Source organism: Pelophylax lessonae (assembly GCF_965119305.1).
Source record: "Pelophylax lessonae genome assembly, chromosome: 7".
Lineage (NCBI taxonomy): Eukaryota > Metazoa > Chordata > Amphibia > Anura > Ranidae > Pelophylax > Pelophylax lessonae.
Genome location: NC_138774.1, coordinates 111,801,623 through 111,820,863, shown reverse-complemented (window position 1 = coordinate 111,820,863; position 19,241 = coordinate 111,801,623). Strand labels below are relative to the sequence as shown.

At 41.3% G+C, this 19,241-nt stretch overlaps 1 protein-coding gene across 1 annotated transcript in view; it reads right to left on the bottom strand.

The window, feature by feature from the left end:
* The window catches only part of LOC309560523 (UAP56-interacting factor-like), a 76,927-nt gene that overhangs the window by 10,653 nt on the left and 47,033 nt on the right, over positions 1-19,241 (bottom strand). The window contains exons 4-7 of the mRNA XM_082264154.1: positions 12,701-12,798; positions 11,034-11,122; positions 6,244-6,349; positions 6,039-6,113 (exon numbers count right to left, since the gene is read on the bottom strand). Of these exons, the coding sequence (XP_082120280.1) occupies positions 6,039-6,113; positions 6,244-6,349; positions 11,034-11,122; positions 12,701-12,798 (368 nt within the window). The remainder of the gene's footprint in view (positions 1-6,038; positions 6,114-6,243; positions 6,350-11,033; positions 11,123-12,700; positions 12,799-19,241) is intronic.

Below are 19,241 nucleotides of genomic sequence, written 5' to 3'. Positions count from 1 at the left end.
CTGTGTCACACAATCCCCTCCCCCCACACACGTCAGTAAGCATGAGGCATAAATTTAACCCCTTGATCACCAACAGTGTTAACTCCTTCCCTGCCAGTGTCATTATTACTGTAACAGTGGATATTTATAGCACTGATTACTGTAGTAATGTCACTGGTACCCCCAAAAGTGTCAAAAATGTCAGTCAGGGGTCCGATCTGTGCGCCGCAATGTCGCAGTTCCGCAAAAAAAAAATCGCAGATCGCCGCCATTACTAGTAAAGAAGAATAAACAATAAAAATGACAAATCTTTCCCGTAGTTAGTAAACGCAATAACTTTTGCGCAAACCAATCAAAATACGCTTATTGTGATTTTTTTTACCAAAAATATGAAGCAGAAAACAAATTGGCCTAAAATGTTAAAAAATTTTGATTTATACATTTTTTTTGGGAATGTTATATATCAGAATGTAAAAAATATTGTTTTTTATTTTCAAAATTGTCGCTCTTTTTTTCAAAAATTTAAAAATCGCACAGGTGATCAAATACCACCAAAAGAAAGCTCTATTTGTGTAGAAAAAAAGGACATAAATTTATTTAGGTACAGCGTCGCACGACCGCGCAATTGTCCGTTAAAATAACGCAGTGCCGAAATCGCATAATATAGCCTGGTCAGGAATGGGGTAAAATCCTCTGGTCTTAAAGTGGTTAAAAATACGCTCATTGAGAATTTTTTTGTCAAAGACATGTAGCTAAATACATTTTGCCCTAAATATATGACAAAAATTGAATATATTGGATATTTTTAAACTGTAAAAGTAGAAAATGTCAATTTTTTCGCAAAATTTTTGCTCTTTTTTTATTAATATCGCAAAAAATGAAAAGCGCAGAGGTGATCAAATACCACCAAAAGAAAGCTCTGTTTGTGGGGAAAAAAAGACATAAATTTTGTTTGGGTACAGGGTTGCATGACCGCGCAATTGTCAGTTAAAGTCGTGCAGTGCCAAGTTGCAAAAAGTGGCCTGGACGTTAAGCAGGAAAATCCTCCGGTGGTAAAGTGGTTAAACTGCTGCGGGTGGGGTGTCAAGCTGGCCTAAAAAATACTGTATATGTCTGCATGCACCTGTACTCATGTAAACCCGATGCTTCTATTCAGTGACATTTACTGTCAATGCTTTTACCTGCTCATGCTCATACAATGTATTTTTTGAACATGCAACCTCTACTTTCGGAAAATACACCGTAGGAGCATGCACAAATAAATGGTGGGAATTTAATCTATGCGTATTTTATGCCTCCACACATCCAGTGCATGACACCCAAGAGTTATGCCCCATACACACGTGCAGATTATCTGCAGACTTTTGTCTGCAGACTTACCAAAACCATATAATATGAGGTCAAACCTAAACACTTTCAATTTGTATGCAATCCGGCAGGCCCTTGCACTACATAGAAAAGGTAAGTCTGCAGACAAAAGTCTGCAGATAATCTGCACGTGTGTATGGGGTATTAGAATTCAGGTCAGGTTTTTAATTCCGTCTCAATAGGGAAATATACCCTCAACTTCTGTCCCTTTGACACCCATACACAAAATGAGGGGAGTGGTTGTCCTTGGGACAGGAAGACACACTTCAGACATTTCTAACCTTTCCCAGTTGTTCCCAATTTTTCTATTTTTAGGAGAGACTTTTCATCACTTACAGCCCTGACAGAAAATGAATGGAAATCTTCCTAATGGGGACACAGACAGCAATAAAAAATCTGAAAGGGTCTAACACTTCCTCACTTTGTCTAAATCACAATATAACTATTTGGCTTCAGTTGGTTGGAAGCAGTTTTTTTGGCCACAAAATAAATGAGCATGCTGGCTTCTTCCTATGCTGATACCCACCATATCTCTTAGTAGTGGGCAGAAGCTGTAAAGGCCCCCCAAAAAAATGCTCCCTCTTCAAAAATAATAGCAAAGTGTTGCAGGACAATAGCCTCTTTTACCCCACCAGTGGTCCTAAGAAGTTGTGGATTCTGGGGTAGGTCATGTCAAATGCTGAACCCTCTCCAGGTCTATTTTGGCACAAAGTATTATATAAACCTAGCTCCCAGCTGTCCCTGATTTTGAGGGCTTGTCCCTGATTTTGAGCAAACTATCAGTGTAACCTTGCATAAAATTTACATCGTTTTGATGTGTTAAATGGACTTGTCACTGGCCTGGTAATGTATGTATATATTCTATATTACCAAAAGTATTGAGACGCCTGCCTTTACACGCACATGAACTTTAATGACATCCCAATCTTAGTCCAAAAGGTTCAGTATTGAGTTGGCCCACCCTTTGCAGCTATGACTGCTTCAACTCTTCTGGGAAGGCTGTCCACAAGATTTAGGAGTGTGATCTCAGCAAATCCCCTACATGCCTTGTGAGTCTAGATATTCACAAGGCCTTTGATAGCGTCAGCTGGCCTTATCTAGAGCACCTTCTTCCTAAATATGGGCTAGGGGATGGGTTCATTCACGGATTTAAAGCTTTATATGAGTCCCCACAAACAAGAGTTCGCCTTCCCCGGTGTAACTCTGAATTTTTTCCCTTACATAGAGGTACGAGACAGGGTTGCCCACTTTCCCCCCTCCTGTTTGCACTAGCAATCGAACCCTTGGCTACAGCCATTAGAAATAATGGCCTTATTACGGGGCATCACAAGGGGGGGAAAGAATACAAATTGAGTATGTATGCGGATGATGTCTTATTATTTTTGTCCAAACCTCATATTTCACTGCCTCACTTGCTGATCGAACTAGAGAGATTTCGATCCATGTCGGGCTTAGGGGTTAACCTCTCCAAATGCTCTCTTATGCCGATTAACCTGCCTAACTGGATGCAAACCTCTATCAGAGAGAGTTTCTCTTTTACCTGGTGTTTGAGATCTTTTCGCTACTTAGGGGTCCAGATTACTCCTCATTATGAATCACTTTTTATATCTAACTTCCCCCCAGTATTTAAAAAGTTAAGTATGTTATTAAAAACGTGGTCTTCGTACCACATCTCGTTTCTGGGGAGAGTTACAGCCATAAAGATGATTATCTTACCTAAGGTCTTGTTCTTCTTTAGGGCCCTTCCCGTTAATGTCCCTAGATCTCATATCAGCTCTTTTCAGCGGGAAATTTCTAGATTCATTTGGAACGGTAAGAGATCCAGATATAACAGTCATATACTTTATGCCCCCCAATCCCAGGGTGGCCTGGGCATCCCAGATTTATTGTCTCGAGTCTCTCCGTTAACATCCTTTTTGGGACACATTGACTCCTGTTTTCTCCCTCTGAGCAGAGAGGACTTATCCCCATGGATAACCAGAGGCCTGGTGAACCATAAAAAGCTCTCAATAGGCAATATCTTCTGTACATTTGAACAACTGGTAGATATACATGGTCTCCCCAGTTCTGAAAGGGACCACTATACCATTGTGAGGGCTTTTTTCCAATCACAGGGCCTCCTTACACTAAACCCTCCATTTACTATTTTTGAAAACATTTGCTCCTCCTCATCTAGGGATCGAGGGCTTATATCTAACCTATACTCACATATTGTTACTAGTACCCTCACAGATAAATATAAGTATATGACTAGATGGGAGCAAGACCTTGACTGTAGTTTCTCCATCCCAGAATGGCACCAGATGATATCAAACATGCGTAAATGTTCACGTTCTAGTGCATGCAGGGAGACACCCTTTAAGGTAGTCACAAGATGGTATTTGACTCCCTCCATGGTCCACTCCTTCTACGGTTCAGTTTCTCCCCTCTGTTTTAGGGGCTGTTCAGAGGAGGGTAATTTACTCCATATTTTTTGGAGCTGCAACCCTTTGCGACCCATATGGGATCATGCACAAAGACTGGTGACTAAATTGGCAGGGACATCGGTTTCTCTCTCTCCTAAGATATGCTTGCTTTTTGTAAAAGTCCCTGGTGTCCCGAAGTCTACATCCAATCTGATCCATACTTTGATGTGTTCCATTCAATAGATGATCGCATGTAACTGGAAATCAGATACTCTATTATGGCCTCAGGTACTCTCCAAGATGGAATGCATTAAACTAACAGAAAAGATCTTTCACTCCCTTCATGGCTCCATGATGACATTCCATGCTAAATGGGACACTTGGGACACTTGTGTTGGGCCTGTTGGTACCTCTAGATTTATATGATATGTCTAACTTGACAGTTCTGACTCCTCATGTGTATTTGACTATTTGATATTCTGCTATACTATGACCAATGCTCGGTGTATACTTGCTATTTTTTCAGAGTATTTTTCTATGCAATATATAGATATTTCTTTATATATGATGTTACATTGTTGACCTGTGTAAGTGTTATTGTTTTTTTTGTACTGACTTTCTAATAAAATCTTTTGTAAACAAAAAGATTTAGGAGTGTGTCTATGGAAATGTTTGACCATTCTTACAGAAGCACGTTTGTGAGATCAGGCTCACAGTCTCCGCTCTAATTCATCCCAAAAGTGTATTGGGTTGAGTTCAGGACTCTGTGCACTGCAGGCCAGTCAAGTTCCTCCACTCCAAACTCGCTCATTCATGTCTTTTGGACCTTGCTTTGTGCACTGGTCTAAATAATGTGGTGGAGGGGGGATTACGGTGTGGGGTTGTTTTCAGGGGTTGGGCTTGGCCCCTTAGTTCCAGTAAAGGGAACTATTAAGGCATCAGCATACCAAGACATTTTAGACAATTTCATGCTCCCAGCTTTGTAGTAACAGTTTGGGGAAGGCCCCTTCTCTTCCAACATGACTGCGCACCAGTGCACAAAGCAAGGTCCATAAAGACATGGATGAGCAAGATTATTGTGGAGGAACATGACTGGCCTGCACAGGGTCCTGACCTCAACCTGATAGATCACCTTTGGGATGAATAAGAGCAGAGACTGCGAGCCAGGCCTTCTCGTCCATATCAGTGCCTGACCTCACAAATGCGCTTCTAGAAGAATGGTCAAACATTCCCATAGACACACTCCTAAACCTTGTGGACAGCCTTCCTAGAAGAGTTGAAGCTGTTATAACTGCAAAGGGTGGGCCAACTTAATATTGAACCCTACGGACTAAGACTGGAATGCCCATAAAGTTCATGTGCATGTAAAGGCAGGTGTCCATATACTTTTGGTAATATAGTGTATATACACAAACACATATACTGTATACACACATACACAGATAGAATGTCCTACAAATGGGGCCTCGTATGTGGTACATAAACCTTTCACATTTTCCCTGACTTTTTTTTCAGGTTACAGGTATTGCAGAAAAGTCTAGCGAGGAAAGGTTTAAAACTGTGAAGGGCATCGTTTTTTTACAGCCTCTGCGCGCTCACAGCCCTCTTGTTTGGAAATACTAACTCATAAGCCTAGTATACAGTACATGAAGGGGACAAATATTTTTATTTCCAGAGAAAAAAAAGCAAAGGAAAAAAAACAGTAGACCAGTTGATATTTGAGGGTATTCGCAATCCTTTAAGGCTGAGTTCACACTGACATTAAAAGCAGGCATTTGAGAGGCGTTAAAAACACCCCTCAAACGCCTATGCACAAGATACAATAGACAGCACACAGTGCTGTTCACACTGTGAAAACATCACATCGCTTCAAAATTAAAGCCTCATGTCGAGTCAGGAGGTGCTTGAAGTCTTTCAACACCTCCCATTCAAGCCTATGGTAACGCTTCGCAAATGTTCTAGCAGGCAGTTGCGGGGCATTTAGATTAGCTTATTAACTGTAATAGAATAGGCATTTGTGGAGCGGTTTTAATCCACTTTAAGGCTTGTCAAACACTTCAGAACTGCCCATAGGGTGTTTGGGGAGCATTTTAACTCTTCATTAATGCTTGTAAAATGCTAGTCCAACGCCAATACTAAAGCTCATTAAAGCAAATCGAATGCCCATACCAACTCTATAGGAGCGTTTATTAAGCGTTAGAAATTTAGTCAAGTGTGAACAAGCTCTAACTGATGTTTCATTTCATACAGATTTCTACTTAAAATGAAAATGAAAATCGTACTTACTGTGAACCTCGATTTGCTTTAGGGTTAGGGACAGATACTGTTAGAGTTGTTCCAAAGCCCTCATCATTCTGCCACCTGTCAAAAAATATATAAAACATCTCAAATTCTAGTTGTTACATTTTGCATATACTTACAAATACACTGTATACATACATAAACACATTACATATAGCAGATCCATACATATAGACATATAAGCACAAACCTTCTGGTGTTCAGCTGCCTTTTACCAGGGTTCATCTTGAACTGCTGTGTTAGATGGAAGCAGACAACATAAAAAGGGTTATATTTCAGTAAGGTAGCCAACACTACTGTAGTTACACCACTAATTCACTTGATTACTAAATCTGTGCTGAAAAAGTTCATAGAATTCCAATTTTTTTAAACTAACCATACGGCAGGAGTGTCCATCTAAAGTGTCAAAAAGCAATATTCCCCATGCACACATTCATGGAAATGGCTATAATGATGCTGAGTGCTGTATTGACACCCGGCTGGAAAACACAGACAATCCGAATGAAGAAATGTCATCAGCACACCAAGGATTCCTCAAAAGGGTCTAAAGCTTTATTTACATGGTCACACGGCACACATACGGCAACATTTCGGAGCCACGCAGGGCCCCTTAATCACTTGCCTGATGTGAATAAAGCTTTGGACCCTTCTGAGGAATCCTTGGTGTGCTGATGACATTTCTTCATTCATCTAAAATGTCACACCTTAATTTCACTTATGCGCCCTTGTGCCAAGACACTTTGGTCACAGAGGTATGTAGTCTGTGTTGTCAAATCACATGATGGATCTTTACCATGTACCCAGGGCTCAAGCACGCACACAGAAAAACAGAAGTACTGGCTATTTTGTGCACCGGGGTAAGATTTTACAAGTAAATATTTATTTAAAAATGGATTACTGATTACTATAGGAATAATTTTACACTTTCATCTTATTTTGAACAAGCTTTTAGTTTTACTTTAAAGACGGCCATACATGGATCGAAATTCGGCTGGTTAAGAAGGGACTGGCCGCATTTTGATTCAGGTATGGGCACACTGGTTTACACAAGCCAATCCATTGATTAACTTGTATACAATCAGACTGTCATGTTTTCCCCAAACAATTAGCTGGCAACCAGAGTTGTATAAAGTACTCGAAACCCATACTTGAGTAAAAGTACAAGTGCTCGATCAAAAAGTGACTTGAGTAGAAGTACTAAAGTATTCAACATTTTTTGTACTTAAGTATTGCAAGTAGTTTTTTTTAAAAATTTTGCTACTCAAGTACTGAAAGTAAAAGTACCAGTAGTTTTGAAAAAAAATTGCTACTCAAGTACTGAAAGTAAAAGTACAAGTACTGTGTTATGTAGTTATTAAAGAAAGAAGTCAAAAGTTTGAACATCATATTGTTTTTTATTATTTCAAATGCAGCTTTTATTTTTGCATATAGTAGCTTTTATTTTCGTATGCGCTGATAATACACATGTTTTGAGCTTCATAAAACCTGCCATCTACTGTTCTGGCAGTGGTAATTTTTATAATTGTAACGAGTAACTATGCAGCACAAAAAAAAAAATATCGGAGTAGAAGTATTGAAATCATTGAAAAAATGTAGTGAAGTAAAAGTGGAAGTAGGAGAAAAAAATTCTACTCCAGGAAAGTACAGATACCGCCTTTCGGTACTTAAGTACAGTAGTGAAGTAGTTCTACTTAGTTACTATACTTAACAGCTGGCAACACGATAGCACCTTGGAAAGATTTCCCCATCAACACTGATTGTGTTGATGGGCAAATCAAGCAATTTCCTTTCCTTTTATCCATTATGGAAGGAAAGAAAATTGCATAATGTATGGTCTTCTTAAGGCTAGTATCTATGCACTGGGGTAACACATACTCATTTGGAGAGGGAGGGACAGGAGTAGAAGCCAATTAACTTTACTGCAGGCCCAGATGATAAAAGTAATATGCTGAAAGGACAAGAGAGCAGTGTTATCACATAGGTGAACTGCTGCTGCTCCTTCACTGTCTAATCACATGCTGGTAGCAGGGAGACGCACAGCTTTATTGCTTAACTACATCAGAAAAAAAGGCAAGTCACCAGCCTGGAGAGGATGTGTAAGGTTCCCTTCACACTGGCGGAGTCCGCCAGCGAATCCGCCCACTCAGTAGGGGATCTCTCCGCTGATCCCAGCTGAGCAGGAGGACAGTGCCACTGATGCAGATTGGACATGGACACAGCTCGCTGTTCACTATGGGGCTGTTGGATGGAAAAGGACCACCTGTCCATTTTAATCTGACTATCATCTGATCCACCAGACAGATAGGGAACGGATCCTCATCCATCTGTTTTCAGACAGGATCGGATCAGTTACCGGCGGGTGTCAGTAGACACATGTCTGCTGAACTCTGCCACTCCATAGAGAGTAATGGATGGTACAATCGGGTCTACCTGAAAAACTGACAGGCAGACCTGATCGGTCCGTCATTGTAAAGGGACCTAAATCTCAGGGTTGGAAAAAGAAATTCCAGAAAATGACATCCAATGCTTACCATAAATTTTCCTTTTCTTGGTGTCTATTTATGGCAGCATAACAGTGACAAAGCTTTGTCCGTATCCTTACCTACAGGACATTATAGAAGAGTGAGAGAGAGACCTGCAGTATTTTGCATAACTATACCAGAACTGAGTGTGGGTCCATACACTGAGTCCACAGAGTCCACAGTTCATACTGCAATGGAAAGACACGGGGAGGGAAAATTATGGTTTTTGAAGCAATTTTCTAGTTTTCTGGTGCTCACTTGGCAACCAACTAGTGATAAATAACTAGCTGATAGGAAGGGTGATGCTGAAAAAGATAAATCTTATTAGCACAAGACATGGAAGCCTGAACAACACTTCTGCCAAATTCAGCTGTGTTGCGATCCTGGAGTTCTATGTTGCAGTGCCTGTGGAACATGTAATGCGATGACCTAGTAGATGACCAGCAGAGAGTCTCTAAGGAGACCCTTGTGTGTGTGTGTGCTGCCCTCAAGGTCAAGATAAATCTTGTCGATTTAGCTCTAACCACAGCTTTTAGGCTCCAGCCCAAAAGCCTTGCAAGCCCCCTGGACAGTCTTGATGATCAAGGATGACATGTCCTTAAAGATGCTTTTTTCAGTCCATCAACAAAGAAGTTGCTTGAAGGCATGATTTTAGAGTTCTGGGCACATCAAGTTTATGAAGAACTAAGCTTTGTGTGGAAGCACCCACTCATTTGTCAGATAAAAGACCAAGGCCAGCTTGGGAATGAAGTAATGGAGTAGTCAGAGCACTACTCAATTTGGAAAGAACAGAATGTACGACAGGCCATACACAGAGCGAACTTCTTTCCTGCAACTATGGGCAGATCGTGTTGACAGGGGGAATTCCTCCCGCCAAGCCATTGAAGACAGTGATTATTGCTAGTAGCTGCCGATAATGGTATGTAGAATCTGGTAGGCTGGTGGTTTTCCCCAGGTAATCAATCGATTAACTTGGATACATTCACCCTGCCCATACATGGTCAGCAGGAACCGGCCGAGATTCAAACCGTCTATGGCTGGCTAAAGGCTCTGTCCTGCTCAGCACATGAAGCACTAAAACTCTTCCCCCGAGGTAATGGCCACCAAAGATTGCCTTTAGTGTAATGAGGAGTTAAGGGGGTCACTCGAGAGGACTTCAAGGACTGTTATAAGGTCCCACTGTGGGAAAACACTCCATGGAGCTCTTAGCTTTAGCACTGCCTTCATGAACTGCTCAACCAAATGGTCACTTGGAGTGATGTGGTGAGTCCTGCGCTGTCTAGGGGAGACTATTCAAAAGGGTTGGTATAGATCCCAGATGCTGCTAGTACCAGAACTGGTAACCATACAGTGTCAAAATCATATAAGGGTGGGGGGTACTGCGCTTCTGGGTTGATTGTGCGTGAACTGTGCTCAGTATTAATGCCTGTCACAAAAGATGGGGGGAACTACACCGTGTGTGGGTGGTTTACATAAATATGGTACTATATACATAAAGTGCAAAATTAATCCATACTCAAATAAATATTCTCACAGTGCTAAAATTACTAAAAAAGGCACTCTAAAGAATACACATAGATAAGAGAATATAAAACCACTTAAGGTGCTGATAATGCAATAGTGACAGATAAAGTGCTCAGGTGCATATACAGATGTGAAAAAAATCAATATAAGCAAAATTAAAGTGTCCTCTGTGCTCCACAAAAATACAGCAATCTGGGTGAAATACAGTCCAAAATGGTTAAGTGAGTGTTCAAGTGGGGGGAATTCCACAGGTGGTGCTTAGGGTGGTGCACCCCACCACCCTAAGCACGGTGTTAGGTGAAGGAGCACCACCTGTGGAATTCCCCCCACTTGAACACTCACTTAACCATTTTGGACTGTATTTCACCCAGATTGCTGTATTTTTGTGGAGCACAGAGGACACTTTAATTTTGCTTATATTGAATTTTTTCTGTATATGCACCTGAGCACTTTATCTGTCACTATTGCATTATCAGCACCTTAAGTGGTTTTATATTCTCTTATCTATGTGTATTCTTTAGAGTGCCTTTTTAAGTAATTTTAGCACTGTGAGAATATTTATTTGAGTATGGATTAATTTTGCATTTTATGTATATAGCACCATATTTATGTAAACCACCCACACACGGTGTAGTTCCCCCCAAACGGTCACTTGCCCATCTCTTTTTTTTTGTGAAAGCTAAATGCTACAGGGTTTCTCACTTACTCCTAAATAGATTTTACCTGGTTCTGTAGGTGTTGATAGGGGCGGAGCTTTACCACTAGCATGCTGCCATGCGGGCACCAGGAAATAAATCTTTTGGCAGAAAAGCTGCTTTGATATAAGTGTTGTAACTGTGTATTTAGTTGTTTGCTTGTCGTTCAACTTAAACATGAAGATCTCCTCAGACATTTTGCATTTTAATTCATACCTCAATTTCCTATATGCCACTACTTACTCTTCTGTTTTCATTAACTGCATTTCTTCTTTGTTGGCCTTGACCAGTTCTAAACTGCAGTGTCCTGTTTTGTGAGTTGTTTCTGCTGTAATAAACATTATATCATTATTACTTGATAGTTACAATTGGAGATTGTGCTAAATTGTGCTTTATTCAAATGTTTCACTATAACAGCTTTTACCACTACATCAGAGACACCAAAACAACCAAACCTTACCTGCATGCTGTACTACCTGGATACTAAGGCATCAGGTTTTTTTTTTTTAGGGAATATGTCAATGCAGAGCAGCAACTTTTTTGGCTCTGAGGAAGGGGGCTCGCCGCTGAAACGCGTCAGTTTCGGGACAGTGAAAGAATGGGAAGATCAGAGAAGACAGGATCAAACAATGCAGAGGATTAACCCCTTAGGTTCCACAGTGAGTATAACAAGCATGGGTTTAGTAACATTCTAAATTCCCAAGCCACATTCTAGTGCTTGGAAAGTTGCACCCCTTCACAGTAAAGACAGAATGTGACAGGCAATGACTGCTTCCATTGGAGTATTTAGAGAGAGCTAAAGCTTTGTCACAGGTTTCCTTTATGTTTGATTTAGGTATACTTTCAAAGCTATTTTCTTATAGTGTAATTTCAACATGTAAATGTACAGTTAATGTTTTACAGTTTAAATACATGTACTGTATGTTTATTAATAAAACTGCCAAAAGATTGAGTCTTGTGATTCACATCTGCCACACTGAACAGCCCGGAAGAGCAATCTATAGCCTGAAATAGCATTTATTTCTGCTTTACATTTACTGCTTCCAGAAAGTTTCCTGTAAATAGGACTGGGGTGATGATGAGCATTCTTTTTCCACTGAATAAGCTGGACACGGAAAGCTTCATAGCTGACCTGGCAAAGAGTTAGTCACCTCCCTGTGCAAGCGTGCAAAATACATGTAAACAGGGCTGGCCTAAGACATTGTGCTGCCTGGGTCCAAGAATGAAATGCTGCCCCCCCAAAAAAAAACCATCACGCCCAACAAAAGGCCCCCACATCCATTATTTTATATAAATATAACCTTTAGAAAATATTATGTATACTGTTATCTTCTTCCATAACTCACCACTGGACCGGTCCACCAAACACCCATTGTCTGTCCTCAGTCCTCCTGTCACTCCTTTGTCTGCAGTGCCCCCCGCCCTAGATGATCCAGCCTGCCCTGCGTGAGATGGAGTGCGCTGATGTCTGATGTCATTGGCGCAGACCACAATCACCTAAGGGAAGTTCCCCAGAGAGGACACTCTGCCTCCTTATACTCATCAGTTTGCACTACGGCGGCAGTATGAGATGGGGAAACGCCACACATAGTGCAAACTGATGAGTTTGCACTACGGGCAGCAGTATGAGATGGGGAAATGCCACCTGTAACTCGTCGCAAACCGAGGACACACAAAACTGCTGTAAAAAAAATTTTGGGAGTCAATTTGCCGCCCCTTTCCAAGTGCTGCCTGGGTCCAATGGACCCAGTGGGACCCATGGTAGGGCCGGCCCTGCATGTAAATCATGAAATTTGCCCAACAGTTTTATAAATCCTTTGGCAGGTAAAACCACACACAAATATACATTTCCTCTGTGTTCTTAGCTGTGTGCTGGAAATTCCACTATCGTTTTTTTTCCACTCACCTCCTGGTTATCATCTGCACAGGTACAGCTGATGCTCTGTATTTCTTTGTGACTTGCTTTGCCTTCTGTGATTGTGCTTGTCCCAAGTTCTGAGAACTCTGTCAACATTGTAAAAGCAAAGACAGACATTATTGGAAATTAAGTCACTTGGGGGTGTAAAGATAATGGATGTTCTATACTTGCCCTTTCTATTGTGAAACAATATTTGGATTAAAGCCTAGCTTTAGTTTTGCTATTAAATAGTTTGTTTGGGGCAAGCTTGTATATAAGGCCTGAAGCACACAGACGTTTGGGAGTTTCGGTGTGCTGAGACAAAAAATCCCTGGTGTGTCCTTTGCACAAGTAAATGACTGTATTAGAACCCCCCCCTGCATTATATATATTTTTTAAAACAGAGGCCCTAGAGAATAAATTTGGTGGGTTTTGCAATTTTTTTTACGTATTTATACGTATGTATTTATTCAGCAGTTTTCCAAACACAATTTTTTTGGGAAAAATTTTTTTTTTTCATTTTAATGCAAAAAAAAAACACAATACATAACCCAATTTTTTGGTAAATTATTGGGGAAGAGGTTCCGTTCACACATGCATGGATAACTGTCGATACAGAAGCCTTTACCTGAGCACCACCGTGCACAAAAATTGCTTGTATTGCCAGCTGTGCGCAGAATGTGTGTCTCCCTGGGCACCAGAAAGGGGAAGGATTTTATGTCTCATCACAGCTACTTAGGGTCCATAGGCATATGCCCTAAAATTATCATAACTCTGGTTTATATCAAGCAGGGTAACATAAACAACAATCAGTACCACTAATATGTAAACAAATTCCTCAGTCTTACGCCTATACTGTGAATTAGTCTCCGCGCTCCAGGAAGCACCAGCACACCGGCTGGTAAAAGTTAAAACCAATGTAGCAGCTACTTAAACAAATAAGCAGTATATTTGGTGATAAATAAATAAAGAATAATAGTAGCGCTTGAAACAGTGTTAAAAAAGACTCTAAAATAAGACTCTAAAATAAACCATAAAGAGTCCCCCAAGATGTCACTCTGGTAAGTGTTGAACTCCTCCCAGCATATGGAGAATAGTCCTATAAAGTCATTCACTGTTGGTGTATCAAAACATCCATCCCCTGAGAATCCGAAACTCCAACAATTCACAAGCCGCAAATCATTCGTGTAGTTCAACAGGGTCACCAGTATTCCACCACCAAGTGCAGGGGGGCAATAAGAAATGGCCACTCACCAGATCACGTTGCTCACTTACTCTCATAAGTGAGCACACCTCACATATAATCAATGCCCACGAGTAGAGATCAGCAAGGGTTAAATCCAAGATTGGTTCAGTGGTTCTCTTCCTCTCATGCTCCCATGTGCGTGGAAAACAAAAAACATTCCCCACTAGTGCAATATGTCTGATACGATTTTATTCAAAAAATACCAACACAGCATACATCGCACTCACTTGTAAAAGAAGTAATAAAAGCTTATCTCGTGTACTGGCAGGTTCGGATCCTCCACTGCTACTGCGATGTGGCTCCACGCCAGATCGGGTAGTCCCGGAAGTCCTCCGCTGTCGTAGTCCGCGATTGGGTGCGTCGTCTGGCCACGCCCCGACGCGTTTCGTCACTTCCTGACTTCAACTGGGGGCGCGGCCAGACAAGCGCTCCCAATCTATTTATGCTTCGCCTCGCGGCGTCGCATCCAATGGTGAAGCAGACAGGTCACCCGGAAGGACAACTCGCCTCATAATACCGGAAATTGAAAGTAGACTGGGAACTTCCTATCGGGCGATGTTGTAACACCACCTCTGCAGACATCAATCCAGAGGAGTCTGATCCTATTGGTAAACCCCGCCCCGGGCCAACCCAAATAGGCGTACAGTCTAATCAAGTGACCTACTGCTTCAATCACCTCGAGAGCCATTGAAAGTCACTCAAACAAGTGAATAACCAATCAATAGTATCTCGGCGCACTCTCAATAGCAACCAATGTTACAGGTTGCAATAAACACTGAAGTAACACAAATGCATAATTCCAAGTTTAGCAAATAAATGCGGACAAATAAAATGTAAAATCTCATATGTAAAATATACTATAGCAAAGAAAATATTGCTAAAGATAGCACATTAAACAAAATTAAAAGGTCAGATATCAAATCCAGAACAGTGTATAAAATCAAATATCACTATCAAATAATTGAAATCCATTCAATATGGTATAGGTTTTAAAAAACTGAAAAATCTTGGATATAGAGTAAAGATGATGGTATATATCTATTCAAAAGTTACAGTCAAAAATAATAATAGTAGACTAAGAGTCACTGATGAAACAATTGAGGTCAAGTTCGATGTTCAAACCCACCGGCGCGAGGGATTGGGTCAGGTAAATCCACTTAGTTTCGCACTTAGAGAGTTCTCTGACCCAATTAGCCCCTCGCCACGGGGCTAATTGGGTCAGAAAATTTTTTTAATTTTAATGCAAAAAAAAAACACAATACATAACCCAATTTTTTGGTAAATTATTGGGGAAGAGGTTCCGTTCACACATGCATGGATAACTGTCGATACAGAAGCCTTTACCTGAGCACCACCGTGCACAAAAATTGCTTGTATTGCCAGCTGTGCGCAGAATGTGTGTCTCCCTGGGCACCAGAAAGGGGAAGGATTTTATGTCTCATCACAGCTACTTAGGGTCCATAGGCATATGCCCTAAAATTATCATAACTCTGGTTTATATCAAGCAGGGTAACATAAACAACAATCAGTACCACTAGCCAATAAAAAATATTATTTTTTAATTATTATTATAAGATTTACAGTGAGGGAAAAAAGTATTTGATCCCCTGCTGATTTTGTACGTTTGCCCACTGACAAAGAAATTAACAGTCTATAATTTTAATGGTAGGTTTATTTTAACAGTGAGAGACAGAATAACAACAAAAATGTCCAGAAAAATTCATTTCAAAAAAGTTATAAATTGATTTGCATTTTAATGAGTGAAATAACTATTTGATCCCCTATCAATCAGCAAGATTTCTGACTCCCAGGTGTCTTCTATACAGGTAACAAAATGGGTGTAGCACCCTACAAATAGATGCTAGGTAAAACTATAGTGGGCCTTGTCTGCCTAACAGCAGGGCTGTGATTTATCTAGTCAGGGTGTCAGGGCTTCCAGATGTGCCTGCTGAGGGGAGAAGTATCCCCACTGGCTCCTGTGAGAGGCTTCTCATAGGGCAGTGTGGGAAGCCCAATCAGGGGACACATCCCAGCTTGTAACTACCCCAGAAGGCAGATTATGCTGCAAAGGATTCTGGGAGTGGGTATAAGTTTGGGGGGAAGTGCGTGGCACGGTGTCATTGGTGGGAGCAGAGTCCCAGGAAGGAGAGTGCGGCTGTCTCTCCTCCTGTCTGAGGAAGGTGGATGTCTCGGGGTATCGCCTGAGAATCCAGAGAGTGCTGAGTTGAGCTGAGGAGATCCGTTGTGCCGAGAGCCTGCGGAGAGAGAGAGGGGTCCAGTCCCAGGAAAGCCTACACAGGTCATGAGTACTGCGGATTGCCCCTGGGGGGTCTGCCTAGAGTCAGAGGGGACCACTCCGGAAGAGGTCCTGGGATCCGGTGTCAGCTAGCTGTAAAGGGGGTACCTAGGTTGAGGACCCTGAAGTTATGAAGGGGGTACATAGTCAGTGGACCCTGAAGAGTTCAAGTAGTAAAGGGGGCACCTGCAGTCTGGGCCCTGAATTGTATTGCATGTGCCAGCTACAGTGATAGCTATTTGGAGTTCTACAAAATACTACCTCAGGCTGTGCCAGGCGGGGGAAAGTATTCAGAGACTTTCACAGTACAACAGTGTCAGGAGTACTACAATTCTCAGTCTTGGATCTACTGGACTATAGGTCGGGGATTCAACACTTCATCTGTTATACAGAGTGTTCTCAGAGTCAGTGAGCGTTGGCTGGCGCCGGCTGGCGTCAAGGGAGCGCCAACAGGCATTTTTCAGGATTGAAGTCCGAATTGTACTTAGTTCAAGCCAAAAGGAGTATCCCACTTATTCCCTTCTCCCATCCCCTTAAAATTATAATAAAGACCACAAACAAAGATGCCAGAGTTGTCACTGCTTCAGTTGTCACACCTGGGGACTCCGTTCACATGGGCTGGCAAGGATTCCGGTACTAATGACAGACCCACATCAGGCCATAGGCCTAGAAACCTTGCTACATGAGATTAGGAGCACTCTCTTAAAGGGAGTGCTCCTAATCACAGCTTGTTACCTGTATGAAAGACACCTGTCCACAGAAGCAAGCAATCAATCAGATTCCAATCTCTTCATCATGACCAAAACCAAAGAGCTGTCCAAGGATGTCAGGGACAAGATTGTAGATCTACACAAGGCTGGAATGGGCTACAAGACCATTACCAAGCAGCTTGGTGAGAGGGTGACAACAGTTGGTGCGATTATTCGCAAATAGAAGAAACAAAAAATAACTGTGAATCTCCTTTGGTCTGAGGCTCCATGCAAGGTCTCACCTCGTGGAGCTTCAATGATCATGAGAATGGTGAGGAGTCAGCCCAGAACTACACAGGAGAATCATGTCAATGATCTCAAAGCAGCTGGGACCATAGTCACCCAGAAAACAACTGGTAACACACTATGCCATGAAGGACTGAAATCCTGTAGCGCCAACAAAGGTCCCCCTGCTCAAAAAAAGCACATGTACAGGCTCATCTGAAGTTTGCTAATAAACATCTGAATCATTCAGAGGAGAACTGGGTTATAGTGTTGTGGTCAGATGAGACCAAAATTGAGCTCTTTGGCATCAACTCAATTCGCCGTGTTTGGATGCGTAGGAATGCTGCCTATGACCCCTAGAAACACCATCCCTACTGTCAAACATGGCGGTGGAAACATTATGCTTTGGAAGTGATTTTCTGCTAAGGGGACAGGACAATTTCACCACATAAAAGGGACGATGGAGGGGACCATGTATCATCAAATCTTGGGTGAGAACCTCCTTCCCTCAGCCAGTGCATTGAAAATGGGTCCTGGATGGGTATTCCAGCATGACAATGACCCAAAACACACAGCAAAGGCAACAAAGGAGTGGCTCAAGAAGAAGCACATTAAGGTCCTAGAGTAGCCTACGCAGCCTCCAGACCTTAACCACTTAAGGACTGAAAGGTTTTACCCCCTGAATGACCAGGCCATTTGTTGCAATTTGACACTACGTGACTTTAACTGGTAATTGCGCAGTCATGCAATGCTGTACCCAAAGAAAATGTATGTCCTTTTTTCCCACAAATAGAGCTTTCTTTTGGTGATATTTGATCACGTCTGTGGTTTTTATTTTTTGCAATATAAACAAAAAAAGACTGAAAATTTTGAGAAAAAAATAAATTTTCTACTTTTTCTTATAACAAAATATCAAATAAACAATTTTTTTGTCATATATTTAGGCCAAAATGTATTTAGCTACATGTCTTTGATATAAAAAAAAAAATCTCAATAAGCGTATGTTTATTGGTTTGCGCAAAAGTTATAGCGTTTACAAACTATGATGTATATACTGGAATTTACACAGTTTTTACTTTCTGACTGCCTATCTCATTTCTTGAAGTGCTAAAATGGCAGGAAAGTACAACCCCCCCCCCCCAAATGACCTATTTTTGGGAAGTAGACACCCCAAGGAATATCCTGAGAGGCATGTTGAGCCCATTGAATATTTATTTTTTTTTTGTTACAGGTGTTTGAAAAATGACAAAAAAAATAAAAAACAATTTTACACTAAGTTGTCATTGAAATGATATATTGCTCACAAATGCCATGGGTATATGTGGAATTACACCCCAAAATACATTCTGCTGCTTCTCCTGAGTATAGGGATATCCCATGTAAGAGACTTTTTGGCAGTCTAGCCACATACAGGACCCTGAAAACCAATCACCACCTTCATGCTTTCTAAGGGCGTAAATTGTTTATTTCACTTCTCACTACCTATCACAGTTTCAAAAGCCATGAAATGCCAAGATAGCGCAAAACCTCCCCAATGACCCCTTTTCGGAAAGCAGACACCCTAAGCTATTTGCTGAGAGGCATGTTGAGTATTTTGCAGATCTCGCTTTTTGTCACAAAGTTATGAAAATTGAAAAAAGAAAAAAAAATACATTTTCCTATTCTTTCTTAATTTTCCAAAACAAATGAGAGCACAAAATACTCACCATGCCTCTTAGCAAATACCTTGGGGTGTCTACTTTCCAAAAAGGGGTAATTTGGGGGAGGGGGGGGGTTTGTGCTATCTTGGCATTTCATGGCCTCCGAAACTGTGTTAGGTAGTGAGGAATTAAAATGAGCACTTTTTCGCCCTTAGAAAACCTGAAGGCCGTGATTGGTTTTTGGGGTGCCGTACACAGCTAGGCTTCCAAAAAGTCTCACACATATGGTATCCCGGTACTCAGGAGAAGCAGCAGAATTTATTTTGGGGTGTCATTCAACATATACTCATGGCATGTGTGAGCAATTTATTATTTAGTAACAACTTTGTGTAAA